General features: G+C 36.3%; 1 protein-coding gene across 1 annotated transcript; it reads right to left on the minus strand.

The window, feature by feature from the left end:
* Window positions 1-1,195: 1,195 nt before the first annotated feature.
* On the minus strand, window positions 1,196-3,108 carry LOC113733738 (peroxidase 24-like). The gene is made up of 4 exons (XM_027259925.2): window positions 2,742-3,108; window positions 2,353-2,544; window positions 1,956-2,121; window positions 1,196-1,747 (listed from the first exon to the last, which is right to left on the minus strand). The coding sequence occupies exons 1-4, from the start codon at window positions 2,979-2,981 to the stop codon at window positions 1,335-1,337; spliced, it is 1,011 nt and encodes a 336-aa protein (XP_027115726.1). The 5' UTR covers window positions 2,982-3,108; the 3' UTR covers window positions 1,196-1,334.
* Between the last annotated feature and the right edge of the window lie 12,944 nt (window positions 3,109-16,052).

Genomic DNA, 16,052 nt, shown 5'->3' on the forward strand with positions numbered 1-16,052 from the left:
TATGAAAAGGAAATAGTAGGAGATGAAGTCAACAAATTTGGAAGACAATTGACAATGGTTCAGGTAATACAATCGACAACTAACAAGAGAAGGTTAATAACGCTTAGTTGTTTTTACAGCCAATTAGGAGTCTCCCGCTAAGATTGGGCCCAAATTAAGTACTAACACAAATTTATTGGCAACACAAGAATGCAATTCTTGTTAGACAGGTATTAAAATCAAGTATGAAAAAGCTAAAGAACAAAAATGAAACAGGTCAAAAAACCAAAAAAAATGAACAAATATGTTAGACAGGTAGTATAAAACTCCACATTTTGTACGGTCAAAGCAATAAATTGGTTGCTCCTAATCGTTTGTACTCTTTTTTTTTTTTTTTTTGACTTTAGACATTGAATATTATATTTCACAAGAATCTAAATTCTATTCAAATTTCTAAATTGTGCAAGTTCTGTGTTGATTGACTTCTCTTTCTCCCGTCCCACGTCCAATAACCAGTTAATTGCCTATTACTCCACATTCTTTTCTCACGGCAGATGATGCTATAAATTAAAGACACATTTTGAATTAAGTGACACTATATAGCTAGGTAGCATAATTGTAGCAAATGTCATGATCGATGATCAGTACAAAAACGATGATAAATCTCAAAGTCCAGCTGTGGAAGACTTGAGAATGTTCATAGTCAAATATTTGCTTTCCCTTAACCTATAAAAGTTAGCCAATTTCTTTAGTACATACAGGCTGGAGAATATTGGTGGAAAGAATAATTTAAGGTCCTTCAGTCCACTTTCTTTAGGAATAACGCTAATAAATTAAGAAATTAGTCAAGTCTCATTAGTTATATAGTTACAGATGAGGAAATTGATTTGAAGTAATTGCGCATAGGATCTTCTACCTTATTTTTTATGCCATTTTCTATTTCAACATTTATTATATCACAGTATATTCTTCACGAATATTCTATTTTAATTTTTCTCTTGTCTCTGTTAAATTTTAACACTACTAACAGGATAGAGTATGAAAAATAACAAACTAAAAGAACCAAAATTTAACTTATAGTGCCCTATGAGCTCTCAAAAGAAGGTAAAGTCAAAATCGAACCATAAAAAATTTGTTGTATGAGTCATGCGCGCAAATCTGTGCAGTAAATCAAACGAGGTCAAAGTTTAACAAAATCAATTTATTCATCATCAGTGCAGTTTAAACAATTGAAACACAATTATTAGTAACAATACAATGTTAAGAAAGAGAAACCCAAAAAAAAAGAAATTAAAGAGAGACTACTTAGTCATTTGACATCTCAGCACGTTTCTTCAACAAATAAAAAATTTCCTTCATGCTAAAGGATTAATAACGCGGCAATTTTTCCTAATTTCTCCGGCGGTTCCAGTCAGCACTTCAATGTTTCCCATGTTCACCATTGATCTTCCGAACTCAAAGAAGAAATTTCTTGGAAATTGCAGCCGATTCACGATTGCAGCTGAAACGGCATTTGTTAGAAGTGCTGCATCAGATTGGAATAGGCCCTTCTTTTGGTTGAGAATGGTGAAATAATGAGTATCAAATGAACGAGAGCTCTGAGGATCCATTCCCACAGTTGTTGCGGGGTTGGCCGGGTTGGGGCATTGTTGCTTCAAAGTTCCAGCGTAGGTTGCATCAAGACTTGGATCCATATCACCTTTGCCAGTGAAATTGAAAAGCCTTCTCGAGAATGCTCCACAGTGAGCTACTCCAATGGTGTGTGCACCTATTTCAACAAAAATTTAATATATGAATAAGTAAAAATATTTTTGCATGAAATTTTGAATTCATAGGATAACCACATTTTTCCATTGCATTCATGTTATCTCGGGGATTACTTGGTCTTCTGTTTGTCAGAACAAGAACACTAGTACATTATGTAGGTAGTATGCTATGATTAATCTTAATTAACTTTGTAGTGCAGATGATTTTACCTGATAGTGCCACGAGATCATTAACGTTGAGATTTTTCTTGGCAAACAACTGTTGAAGGGTAGGAAAGTCAGAGAATGGAGAAGGCAGGTTTCCATTGACATCAGATATAAGAGACACCCTGCTGTCTCTTCTTCCGGTAGGCACTTCCCACAAATTCCGTCCAAACTGCAAGATATAACATGAGTAATATTAACTAGATTGCAAGTCATCTCTAAAGTTCTTTTTGCTTGGTTTTTCATGCGGTGCTGGCTGGTTCTGAATCTTTCCCACAGGCCAGATACGGTGTATGATTGTATACTTGCATGTGCACTAATAACATACATAAACTGCAATTATATCTAGTTCTAGTTCTCCTTTATGTATATATATATATTTCACTATAGTGGTAAGACTTACAGGAAAGGAAACAGCGTCACGAGCAGCCAATGCAAGAATATCTGCGCATGATACAATACCCGGGCAAGCTTTTTCCACTTGTGCCTTGATATCATCAATTGCTTCAAAGCCTCCTAGTGTTTGATTCGGTCTTGCATCCTTCTCTGATTGATTAGTTCCAACTGTGTCCAGGAGTATAGAGGCATCGCATCCCTGAAATTTTAGTGGGCTCAACTTAATTTAGCAAGATATATAAGCAATGCCAAAGCAGCCCCCCTCAAAAATGAATGCATGGCTGTCCTTACTGTTTCTACATGCATGAAAAAAGACGTTCAATATTTCAACCGAGAACAAAATGATGAGTCATGATATGCATGCATTGCATGCAGGCCTGAAAATAGTGGCCTTACCTTAACAAAGCAGTCATGGTAGTGCACCCTAAGCAATTTAGGAGCCAAGGTAGGGTCTCTTCGCACTTTGCTTATTGTGAGGGCTTTCACAAGCATCTCAGCTTGGGGACAGCGAGTAAACCTGTAAAAGTTAGGTCTCAATCCCCCACCACCAGGGGCACCACCTCCTGCATTTGTAACCGTAATGGCTCCAAACACAATAATTGAGAGCAAAAGCAGAAGGCTAAACTCAGGCTTCATTTTTTTTTTGTTTGACAAAAAAAAAATCTGGCTAGTAAAATTTAAGTAGGAAAATAGAGTAATATCACAAGCAAGAACTAGCTAGAAGACTTAAAGCTGAAAGAGAAGTTTGTTGGAGAAGCATGCAGAAAACCTTGTAGGGTGGCCTCCTTTTATAGGAAGTTGGAGCAATCCCATTCGAAGCAAGAGGGAAATTTCAGGAGATTAAAAAAATCAACCTGTAATTTGGCCTTAGCCTAAGGGTCGTGAGAAGACTTATTTGTTTATATTTTCAAGTGGCATTCGTCTCCCAGTTTAGATAGAACTACCATATATAGTATCACTTTTCTCCTGCGTGTCTGGCCATTTTCTCAATACATTTTTTGACTTTCTATGATAATGACAGCAAAAGTCAGCGTAGAGATCTGATGATATGGATGCAGACCAATCCCTGATAGAAATTATCATCATGTTTTGCGAGTTTATCCACTAATGATATACTCTGTCAATGATAGGGTAAAGTTTTGTACACCGTCAGCTTGAATTCCAAGTAAGAGGAAATAAAATTTCTGTCCCTTTCCTTTCTGTAGTGTTATAACCTCCTATACACTTTCTCGTTTATATTTTGGTGACCTCGAGCTAATACGGAAACTTATTGCCTTTAAGGTGATTAATAGAGAGGCTAAAAACAATGGAATCCTCTCATTAATCTGTGATATCATGTCAATCACAATTATGTGCCATTACATTCATCAATTTTGCTAGTGAACTAACACTTTAGTATGCCTTTGAGTACTAATACCAAGTACCAGGCGATTAATTACTTGGAAAATTTCGAAGTTTCAGTACAAAGTTCTGTTTTCAAAATCGATGGTTAGACTACATCCAATTATGAGCACTTCTCCTTTGAACTTAAGACATTACTTCTGAGAATTTCAATCTCTTTCCCGATCTTAAGACAACTGGAGAAGATAAATTGTAATGCAAGTAATTCTAAGCCATTTTATAGCTGACTTCCAAGAGCTCTTCAGCGACCGCTTTTTTTTTTGAGACCTGAATGATTATTCTTACCTTGATTGCTTATGAGTTTTTTACATCCATCATGGTCGGGTATAGTTTCTTTTGATTTCTTCCTTGTAACCATTACCCTAAATAAAGGTTGTTAATACTCGTATCTTTTAGTTGCCAAAATAATGTAACATAAAAAGGATATCAGTTAAGTAAATTTTTTACACTAACATGTGTAGATGTATGTCATTTATACATGACATGTATTTAGACCAAACTCGTGTATATATATTGATAATTTATAAAAAAAAATTACTCATGTAAAAACTCTAATAAAAATAAAAAAAAATGGAGATTTGTCCAAAAAGAAAGGTCGATTTGAAATAGTAAGTAAGCCCTTTATATACAGAAAAGTCCTACGATTGCATGGGTATTGGCTGGCACGCTGCGCCACCATTTCCGGTATTCAAAGTTCGAGCCCCAAGAGACGGTGTTGGCTAGTTCAAAGTTGGTAGTTTGGTTGACTTTGACACTGTATTCGTCCCATGTGGCTATGTGTACTCTGCATGGAATTTTGCAGCCCATTTCCTTCAAGGATTAATGGATTATCCTGTTTTGTGTTAGCAAAATTAAGACTTTAACATCTATCCCCAACCCCTATAAGAAATGGCTCATATATGATATACCAGTCCAAGACTTTCAACTTAACTGGAATTATAGGGATTAATATCACTTTGTCCCCCTAAACTTTGGATGATTACCCACTTTAGTCCCTAAACTTCAAAATGGGACACTTAAGTCCCTAAATTTATAAATATCTCCCACTTAAGAAAAATTGTTAACAAATCCTGAATGCCGTTGGTGGTCAAAGTGTTCCATTTTATAAGGGTTTAGGGATTTAAGTGTCCCATTTTATAAATTTAGGGACTTAAGTTGGAGGTATTTATAAGTTTAGGGATTTAAGTGTCCCATTTTGAAGTTTAGGGACTGAAGTGGGTAATCGTCCAAAGTTTGGGGGGACAAAGAGGAATTAACCCGGAATTATATTTCAGAGTAAAATATTTCAATTCTGCTACCCTTGACCAAAATGGCTTTTGTCCCCTTCATCACGATTACAAAAATTCGAAAGCTGTTCCAAGTACGTGTAGAAGTCTTGCTTCCTTTTTCAAAATCTTAGGTTCTTTATCGCTGCTCTCTATAAAGCCTAGCTTGTGTTGTTGGTCCAAAAATAATTTATTAGGAAGGAAGCAGATCCAGTACGCGGATTGAACCAAGAGGGCATTAAACAATCAGCAGTAAGATATAATCAACTTGTTCATCAGGACCATCTGAATCCGCATTTCAAGCTATAGGAATATATATATATAGGTCCGATGTCATTTGATAAAGGTAAAAATTTGACAAACAAAACAAGGAATATAACTTGTTAAGTGTGACGGGAAAAAGAGAATCGATTGGCATTAGTGGAAGCCCTGATTTAGGTATGCAGGGTACCATAAGGGGTCAGATCGTTTAATGCTGCAAGACTTGAAGAAGTTTATATGCTCCTATATATAAATTCTACTACTATTTCCCAGCAACTTGTGAGGAGAATCTTCTGACTGCTGAGAGCGTTTCCCACATAACGAAGCTTTCGGGGTCAAATGCATAATGAAGAGGGGAACCAAGGAAGCAGTCCAGTTCCTCTTTAATGGCGAAGAAATAGTTCATTTGCATGTAGGGTACCGGATAACATGGAAATATCTATTCAACTACCATCCAAGATTGTTTTAGACGATCATGTGCAACCATGCACAAAAAAGGATACGTTTAATTAAAGGAATGTCACAGAAATACTAATTTGAGGACCGTTTTGTACGAGTTCTTATAGTCCATCTCTACTCCACATGCTAACATAATGTCAATTCTTACCAAATTGGATAAGTTTTGTCAGTCCATCGATTAAAGAAGCGGAAAAAAAAAAGTCTCGGTCTGAAGCATATTTACTTTGATTTACTAGTTCCTTTACAAGATTCCTTATCTACAATTGTGTGGAAATAATGTTGATACGGTTGTATAGTGTTTCATTATGTACGAGCGAATTTGAGATAAAAATGATGACAGATTTTTTTTTAATATTAAACCCATGACTGAGGCTTCATAAAATCCAATACTCCTAGTTCTATCCACAAAAAAAATAAATAAAACTTGCATGAATTGCTTCACAATGCTGATGATTCGAAAAAAAAAAAAAAACGTCATCACTGATGAATATTGGGCCTTTAAAATGTGTGACGTCCAGTTCTGCAAAATAAATTACTAGTCCGGCCCAAGTACGAGCCACGCACCAATATAAAACAAAACAATCTGGCATGTCAGCCTGGCCGGCTAGCTTCCCGTTTCTATCAGAATAGATTCCCTTGCTGCCCACGCGGGCTTTTCAGTGTCATTTTTTCAATGGCAATTCAGCGTTACTTCTTTATTTATGTTAAGTGTTTTATTTATTTAATTTATTATAAGTTATTTATTTAAATTTCTTCTATTATCACATGATAAGTAGAGAATTCTAACCGAAAATTCTCGTATTTCATCAGTGAGTGACAGTACTGATTAGTGTGAGCAGTGTAGGCGAAGAATTCTCCCCGGTGGTAGGTGAAACGTCAGTGACAGTACTGATTAGTTTTCCCAGATTGGTCACCCGAAAACACACACTACCAAAATAATAATAATAAAAAAAACTTTAAGGCTCGACCGATCCACTCCCTCTTAGGCCATAGCAATAGCCCACTCCCCCAATTCATTGGAAACCCCATATCCATTTTTGCATCTCTTCGACACAGGAACAGCCGTTGACTTGTATCTCTGCATCCCATATTCATTTTTTTGGGGTTTAGTGTGGCCTTTTTCTTTTTTCTTTTTGGGGTTTAGAGAGGCCATCTAATCTTACTGTACTCAGATCAATAAACTTTAGCCCTTCGTTTATGTGCCAAAGGAGTCAAGTAAAGCATTAATAATTACAAAATGAAGGGAACATATATAGAATAAAATCTTTTACCATACAAAGTTTAGTGTTATTAAAACAATTTACAATAAGAGTAGACTTTTTCTCTCACTAGATGGCATTAGTTTTTGAGAAATGGAAATAAATTCAGGAAGCCCCACTCTTGCAGTGGTTTTGGATTGAAAGAAAAGAGTGGAAAAGCAAGGATTTGGGAAGAGATTTCCGAATCATTTGTTTGGGAAACTTTGAGGGAGAGAAAGCAAAGAAATGCTAGGATTTTATGCCGAGTTAATATCACTTTATCCCCCCAAACTTTGGACGATTACTCATTTCGGTCCCTAAACTTCAAAATGGGACACTTAAGTCCCTAAACTTATAAATACCTCCCACTTAAGGAAAGTTGTTAACAAATTCTGAATACCGTTGGTGGTCGAAGTGTCCCATTTTATAAGGGTTTAGGGATTTAAGTGTCCCATTTTATAAGTTTAGGGACTTAAGTGGGAGGTATTTATAAGTTCAGGGACTTAAGTGTCCCATTTTGAAATTTAAGGACTGAAGTGGATAATCGTCCAAAATTTGGGGGGACAAAGTGGAATTAACCCTTTTATGCCTGTCAACTACCCAAATCTTTCCTTCCACAGGTGGGGATGAATTGAAAGGAAACTTTAAATAATTATACAATTAGTTATGAAATATCACATGCATCCTTCAAACATTATTCAAAACAATAAGAAAAGGAAACTTAAAGTGTAATGACAGCAAAAACTCTCAAACGACTTGGAAAATTTCATTTTCTATTCTTTTATCTTTTGTTTCTCTCCTCGATTCAAGTTTTCTGTCTTTTTCTCTTCCTTCCTAAACTCACAAACTAAGCGTTAGTTGGAGGGCATTGCAATAATAATTCGGTGAAATGTACTAACTGATACACAAAATTTGATTCCCTAGGAGTTAATTAGGGTTCGCACGTTTCATAGAATGACACAAAATTGGATTACTAATTCTATGTCATCTCACGTTTGATTGTATTTTAAATATAGAAGTAGTTTATCCTACCCAACCAAATACGGGGGATAAACTAATCCCATGGAGAAAGGTGGCGTAAGCCATCCCAAGATGAGTAAGAGGTGGAATGATGGCAATTGGAACATATTTGCCCCGACTAATATAATAATGCTTTATACTTACAACTATATACGTACTCTCTCACTATAATATCTAAATTTGGACAAATTTGTCCCTACAAATAAAAAATTAATATTTAGTCTAATTTACCCATATTAATGATATACCATAATTTTGGACTGATTTGCCCATACCATTAACAAAACTAAACCTTTTACTCATTTACCCATATCAATGAAATAACTAAAATTTTAGACAAAGTTGCCCCTTCTAAAAAAAATTATTTTTTGAACTAATTTGTCCATTTTAATGAAATAACTAAATTTTGGGCTATCTTACCCTATTATTAATATATTAAAATTTTCACTTAGACTGATTTACCCCTACTTAAAGTAAAAGTAAATTTTATACTATTTTGGCCCTACTAGATAATTATATAGCCATATCTTTATGGTCAACTTTAATTCATAAAAGATTAGACATATAAATTGAGACTCGTGAATCCATTTAATAAGGTCAAAGTAGGCCCAAAATAAAAAATTTATATGTTGGTTCGAGTCCGGACAATACAAAACACACACATGTATGTTGTTTATTGATATCAAGCTTCTGTTCAAACCGATTAGTATATATTTATATGTATATGTATGTGTGTATGTGTACACACACATACATACATACATATATATACACACACACATATATATATATATAATGTATACAAGTCAAGTTTGGACAAATCAAAATCCAAATATCCTAATTTTAAGTTTGCCAAAAGGGTATTTTAGTCTATAAATAAATAATCTCACCTCATCCTATCTTCGATCAAACATAAGATGAGATTAGTTTCTAACATAAAACCAATCAAACAGTAGATAACAAGATTATTCATCTTAGAATGATTCAACTCAAGATAAATAATCCAAGGATAAATAATTGCCTCTGATTCAATCCAAGAATGAAATGCACCCTTAAAGTAACTAGGCAAAACTAGTTTGAAATTGCGGTATGGTGTAATTCTTTTTCCTTGTGTGCCTGATTTTGTAAAACTACCTTTAAGCCAAAAATTTGACGTAGCTCATCGTAGAAATTTAGCAATGTAATGGCCTTAGGCCAAATGTTCCAAGAATAGGAGCAGATCGGCCAGTTCGACTATGCGAATCGCGAAACTGGTCACGCCTCCGATCCGGTTCAATAATTAAGTCAAAAATTTAATTAAATTAATCAAACTCAATCGAGAACCAGTTGGACCAGTAAAAATTAAGAGATTCAATTGGAATTCACCAAATTTTTATTTCTTAAAAAAATTTCACTTATATTCAAAATTTTAATACTAAAATAAATTAAAAAATTTTTTGAACCGGGGTAGAATCAATCTAACTGGTTGAATTCCGAATTGGAAGCGGACACCATTGTTTATGCCTCCTTGCAGCAGAAGAAACAATTTAGAGAGAGAGAGAGAGAGAGTAACTAGTCTCTATATATCAAATGGAAAGTATAGGTTATACAGTAACAACAATTAGAAACGTTATGAAATTCAAACTGAAGCTTGTCGGACGGGACCGCCTTTGGAGGTTTGCTTACGAGGGTCTTGTTTAACTACTTGAAATTGTCCTCTCAACTACCACACCAAACTAAATGGCTCAATAACAGATTATGGAGACCCCTAGCTAATCTCCTAGAAGTCCGCACATTACAAAATGCATATGATTTTTTTTTTTTGTCGCAATGATAGGATTCCTATAACCTAATCTAGGGAGAGGGGGAGGGGACTAGATGTGAGTAGAAACTCCATCGAAAATGACCACTGAAAACCGTCAAATTTTTGTGAGAGACGTCCCGTACCACCAAGCCTTAGATGGACTTGGGGCACAAACGGTTGCAGGTGCAACCGTTTGTGGCGGTTGTATTCATTTTCCACTGCGCGTAACTTTCATTGCACACGGTGTAACTTTCTTTGCACACGACGTAATTTTACAACACTTTTTTGTGGGTCCCACACATGACGTGAAAATCGAGTTACCAGACGTGATCTGAGCCGCACAAAATTTTTTGGCCAAATCCTGGCCATCAACTGCCAGGAACGGTTGTCTGCCCCATTTCCGCCTTAGATGGACCACTGGGCGCTACATAATGCATCTGATTGATGCGCATAAATTTGTATTACTTACAAGGAATAAGATAACTAGCATTATTAGCCTTGCGCGTTGCACGAGGGTACCTCCATTATAAGTTTAAAGTGTATTATTTAGTTATACAAGTACCTCAAAAGAAGGCAAATAATGAAAATGATCCCTCACATTTCATATTTGGCTCTTTTGTTCTTCACCTTCAAAATGATGAATTTACGTTATTCAAAAAACTAAAATACACTAGTTGTGTCTCATTTGGATTGTTACTTTTAAGAATTTTTATACAAAAATGTATTATGGTGATTTGATGTATGTGAGATAAAAATATATTTGAAAAAATAAAAATGTACCTCAATCCGATCACGTTATCACCTAAATATTAAAAAAAATGTGATCATTTTTACAGGGGCAAAAGGGTTAAATTAGCAACCAATGCTCCAAACCTGTGAATAAATTTCCCTTATTAAATCCTCATCTACTGGTTAAAAAGGAAATATCAGCAAGAAGGGATAGTAAAAAGTGCTAGCAAATTACCCAAGGAAGAAACATATTCATGTATTTGTGTACTAACTGAACAATTAATTAATTCTCAAAAGGCGGAAGTATTCCCACTGAGGGCACGCAAAATATTTGATAAGCACCCCAAGCCAATGACTCAAAGTCCATCAGGATCCATAAGGCATTGCTACCAGCGACTATATGAGTAGGGGAGACTTTACTGAATGAAGGAAATAAATGGGTTCAATAGTGGCTTGAATCTTGGTTATATAATTTTACCTTTTTAGCTCAGCAAATATAATCCTATAGTGGCCTCATGAAGGTTTCAAGAAAAGTAATCCTATAGCAGTCTCATGACGGTCATATAGTTGGTCTCTTAAATTAAAAGTGTTAATTGGAGAAAGGATTACAATATGGATTCTGGGGACTGTTTTGTTAACAAGAAAATTTACAGCCGCTATTCGAAGGTGTGCATTGGATAAACTCTACCCGAGAGTAGATTCTGGGGACTGTTATCTCACACATTTGCTCCTTTGCAGAGCATGTACTCAATTTTTATTGCCCACCTTATTCTTAGACATTTTAAAGAAACCAGAACGAAGTACCAATAGATCAAATATAGGTAATTAACTATGGTAAGTAGTTTCTACATTGTGGATGACGTTAATTGTTTGTCTTGATTAGAAGGTCAATTGTAATTTGCATCTCGAACAATCACCTATTTGTACATTGGTGCTTTGAACTATCACCCATTTGTACATTGCTCCCTAATCTGTCGATTGCAACAGTATAGTTTCTTATACGAACAATTTTTGTCACATTATTCACATTAATCGACACTCACTGAAATTTTTCAAAACTATTTTTGGCTAAAAAGACATTAGTATCCCTCATTTGCATCTCTTAATGATTGAAATACTTATATTCACTTTGTAGTATTAAAGCGGTTTTTTTTTCAAAATCAACGATCAACATTTATTTATATTTAACCGATGTGCTACAAATTGATAGTATAGAGCAATTAGTATTACAATTTATAGTTTAGGTTGCAAGCTACAAAACAATGATTATGTATGGGAGCAATTAAAACGGAGGGTGTGAAATTAACCACTCTAAAAGGCAATTACCCTAATTAGAATCAACCATACTAAAGAGTTGAAGTTATGAGTATCAACGTAATTTTGTTGAGTATTCACGTCTTTTTGCTTTTTTCCATTTTGCCCAACTTCACATTTGTATTAGTAAACCATACATTTGCTATTCAATGAAACCGTATTGATTCTCACTGTGAATAATGGAGAGTGGAGGGATTTTTATCCTGCTGTGATATTCCACAGATTGCATAGTCTATTTGGACAGTTTCTCAGCACTGGATTCTGATGTATATTCCATCTATATTATACAAGTTTATGTTTTTGACCAAAAAAAAAACATATTGATTGTCAAAACTTTAAATGCATGAAGATTCTGTTCATTTACTTGGTATGCCTCAATATTTCGGGAAGGCATGGCATGGTTACCTACACAACTGCTTCGGAAAGGTGTACAAATTTTACAAGAATGTTGGGTGGGCCAGCCCATTTGTGGGCCAACCCACTAATACAACACTTGAGGGTTTCTCAAGTTTAAAAAGGACAATCAGCAGCCGCATGGTGTAATTCTTTTTTCCTTCGGCCTTCGGGTGAGAAAAGAAAAAGTCAGCCGTCACTTATTTTGAGTGAGACGAAGAGAGAGAAAGGGCTAGAGAGAGAGACTTCAAGGTCTTGATTGGAGGGCGATTCTAAATCCGATTGAGACGAAACTTTACACACGGGATCCTCTCATCGAGCTCTACTCATCTACCGATTCAGATTTCGGATTTCCTCTTCGTTTGGTAACACCTTTACAAACCCACTTCTTTGACAGTTGTAGTTTTGGGGGATAATTTTGTAGCAGATTAGCTTGGTTGATATTGGTGATATTATTGTCATCCGAATATTTCGGGTAAACCTGTGTATTTCCATTATTGTGATAGTGGAGTTTTTTTGACTGGACTAGGTCCCGTGGTTTTTCCCAATTTGGGTTTTTCACGTAAAAATCTTGGTGTCCTGTACCCTTTATTTTTCCTTGCATTTTATTATCACTGTTGGTATTATTATTTGGTGATTTGATTTATTCCTATTTTAACTGGTACTTGGGGAAAGAGAAATTTATCCTGGGCTAACTCTGATATTGTGTGTCTGTATTGGTACCCCTCTCCCAACAAGTGGTATCAGAGCAGTCAGGTTAGGCTGCTCAATTGTACCTGTTAAAATGGATGATTCAGATAGTGGTTGCATGATAAAATTGAATGCCACTAATTATTCAATTTGGAAGCCTAGAATGGAAGACTACTTGTATTGTAGAGATTTGTTTGAACCTGTTCTAGGGGATAAATGCAGACCAAGTGATATGAGTGATGAAAAATGGGCTAATATGCACAGGAAAACTGTTGGTAATATTAGAAAATGGATTGGTCAAAGTATTTTTCAACATTTTGCTAATGACACCAGAGCTGATATATTATGGAAAAGGCTTGAGAGTATGTATGAAAGAAAGACAGGTTTGAATAAGACTAGTTGTCTGAAGCAGATTACTCGAATGAGATATAAGAATGGGGAAGATATGACTGAACACTTGAGTAATTTTCAGGGATTGATAAACCAGGCAACTACATTAAATTTGAATCTGGATGATGAAGTGCAGGCTTTATTATTGTTCAGTTCACTACCGGACAGTTGGGAAACCATGGTGGTCTCCATCAGTAATTCAGCTCCGAATGGTGTGTTGACCATGGCTATTGCAAAAGAGGCCGTAATGAATGAAGAGTTCAGGAGGAAGGAACAAGGAATTGTCTATGAGTCCCAGGCCCTGGTGACAGAAAAGAAAGAAAGAAGAGGGAGAAACAAAAATAGAGGACCCCACAACAGGAATGACAAATCCAGAGGCAGGTCTGAGTCGCGAAAAAATGTTGCATGCTATTATTGTAAAAAGAATGGACATTATATGAAGGAGTGCAGAATTCTAAAACGGGATCAGGCTGAGAAAAAGGGTAAGGTGAAGGAAAAAGATGATGAGGACACTACAGCAGTTGTAGCAGCCCATGATGACATGTTTGTGTTCTGTGATGATGGTCAGGTGAATATTATTCACTATGACAGTGACTGGGTAGTTGATTCAGGTGCATCCTACCATGTTACTCCTCACAGGCATTTCTTCTCAACCTACACCGAAGGAGATTTCGGTTGTGTTAGGATGGGAAATGAGGTCTCATGCAAAGTTGTTGGCATGGGAGACATATACTTGGACACAGATACCGGGTGTCAGCTGATATTGAGAAATGTTCGACATGTTCCTGATATTCGACTTAACCTTATTTCTACAGGAAAACTTGACGATGAGGGCTATTATAGCTCGCAAGGTGGAGGCAAATGGAAACTCAGCAAAGGAAATCTCGTTGTTGCCAGAGGAAAGAAGCACAGCACCCTCTACGTGATGCAAGCCAAGTTGAGGAAGGGAGAAGTGAATGCAGTTCGTGATTCCTCGATTGACCTTTGGCATAGGCGACTTGGACACATGGGTGAAAAGGGGATTCAGACACTTGTTCGCAAACAACTCCTACCTGAAGTTAGAGGTAATGCACTTAAACCTTATGTTGACTGCATTTATGGGAAACAACACAGAGTTGCATTTCAAAATTTTCTTCCATCTAGAAAATTGAATCATTTAGAATTGGTGCACACTGATGTCTGCTATATGAAAGATAAGTCTCTTGGTGGTGCTGTTTATTTTGTAACCTTTATTGATGACTTTGCTAGAAAGGTTTGGTGTTTTGGTTTGAAATCAAAAGATCAGGTTTTGAATGTGTTTAAAGACTTCCATAGCAAAGTTAAAAGAGAAACTGGTAAGCAGTTAAAGTGTGTACGTGCTGATAATGGTGGTGAGTATAGAGGACCATTTGAAATCTATTGCAAGTCCCGTGGGATCAGATTGGAAAAGACTGTGCCAAAAACTCCTCAAGAAAATGGAGTAGCAGAGAGGATGAACAGATCCATCACTGAACGGGTCAGATGTATGCTCTCTAATGCTAAATTGCTAAAATCCTTTTGGGATGAGGCAATGAGGACTGCGGTCGATTTAATCAATCTTTCTCCATCAGTTCCTCTAGATGGTGACATCCCAGAGAGAGTATGGACGGGAAAAGATATATCTTTTAAGCACTTGAGAGTTTTTGGTTGCCGGGCATTTGTTCATATTCCCAAAGATGAAAGGTCAAAACTTGATGTAAAATCAAAGCAGTGCATTTTCTTGGGTTATGGACATGAAGATTTTGGTTATAGGTTGTATGATCCTATTGAAAAGAAGGTGATCAGGAGCAGAGATGTTGTCTTCTTTGAAGATCAAACCATTGAAGACATTGATAAAGGTGATAACTCAAAATCCTCGGATGACATTCCTGCTAGCTCAAATTCAGATCCAGATCCAATTCCAGTACCTGTTGATTTTAATCAAGGGGGAGTTGAGACAGAGCAGAGAGAGGATATTGATGATGGTAATAATCCTACTGCTGATGAACCTGAATATGAGGAGCCACCTACACCACCACCGCCACAACAAGAAGAGCTTAGAAGATCTACCAGAGAGAGGAGACCTTCTAGCAGGTATAATTCTCATGAATATTTGTTATTGACAGATGGAGGAGAGCCAGAGTCCTACAGTGAGGCTCTAGAGCATGAGAATAAAGAAGACTGGTTGCGAGCCATGCAAGAGGAGATGGTGTCCCTGCATGAGAATCATACTTATGACTTAGTGAAACTGTCTAAGGGTAAGAGAGCTCTGAAGAACAAATGAGTTTTTAGGTTGAAAACTCAGGAGCACACATCACAACCAAAGTATAAAGCAAGATTGGTTGTGAAGGGATTTAGTCAAAAGAAAGGTATAGATTTTGAAGAAATTTTCTCTCCTGTAGTAAAAATGTCATCAATTCGAGTTGTTCTTGGTATTGCAGCTAGTTTGAATTTGGAGATTGAACAACTTGATGTGAAGACAGCCTTCCTGCATGGCGACTTGGAAGAAGAGATCTACATGGAGCAATCGGAGGGGTTCAAAGAAAGTGGCAAGGAAAACCTTGTATGCCGTCTCAAGAAGAGCCTGTATGGGTTGAAACAGGCACCGAGACAGTGGTATAAGAAGTTTGACTCCTTCATGACAGACCATGGGTACCACAGGACTACATCTGATCACTGTGTTTATGTGAAAAATTTTTCAGATGGTGATTTTGTTATTCTCTTGCTATATGTTGATGATATGTTGATTGTTGGTCATGATACTGTA

Source organism: Coffea arabica, chromosome 3c (assembly GCF_036785885.1).
Source record: "Coffea arabica cultivar ET-39 chromosome 3c, Coffea Arabica ET-39 HiFi, whole genome shotgun sequence".
NCBI lineage: Eukaryota > Viridiplantae > Streptophyta > Magnoliopsida > Gentianales > Rubiaceae > Coffea > Coffea arabica.

What these genes read in the sequence shown, in the direction of transcription:
- LOC113733738 (XM_027259925.2), bottom strand. Translation starts at nt 2,981, where the DNA reads ATGAAGCCTGAGTTTAGCCTTCTGCTTTTGCTCTCAATTATTGTGTTT. An exon ending in ACCATGACTGCTTTGTTAAG is followed by an intron (nt 2,545 to 2,741) that starts GTAAGGCCACTA and finishes CTAAAATTTCAG; the next exon opens with GGATGCGATGCCTCTATACT. An exon ending in GTGACGCTGTTTCCTTTCCT is followed by an intron (nt 2,122 to 2,352) that starts GTAAGTCTTACC and finishes TATATCTTGCAG; the next exon opens with TTTGGACGGAATTTGTGGGA.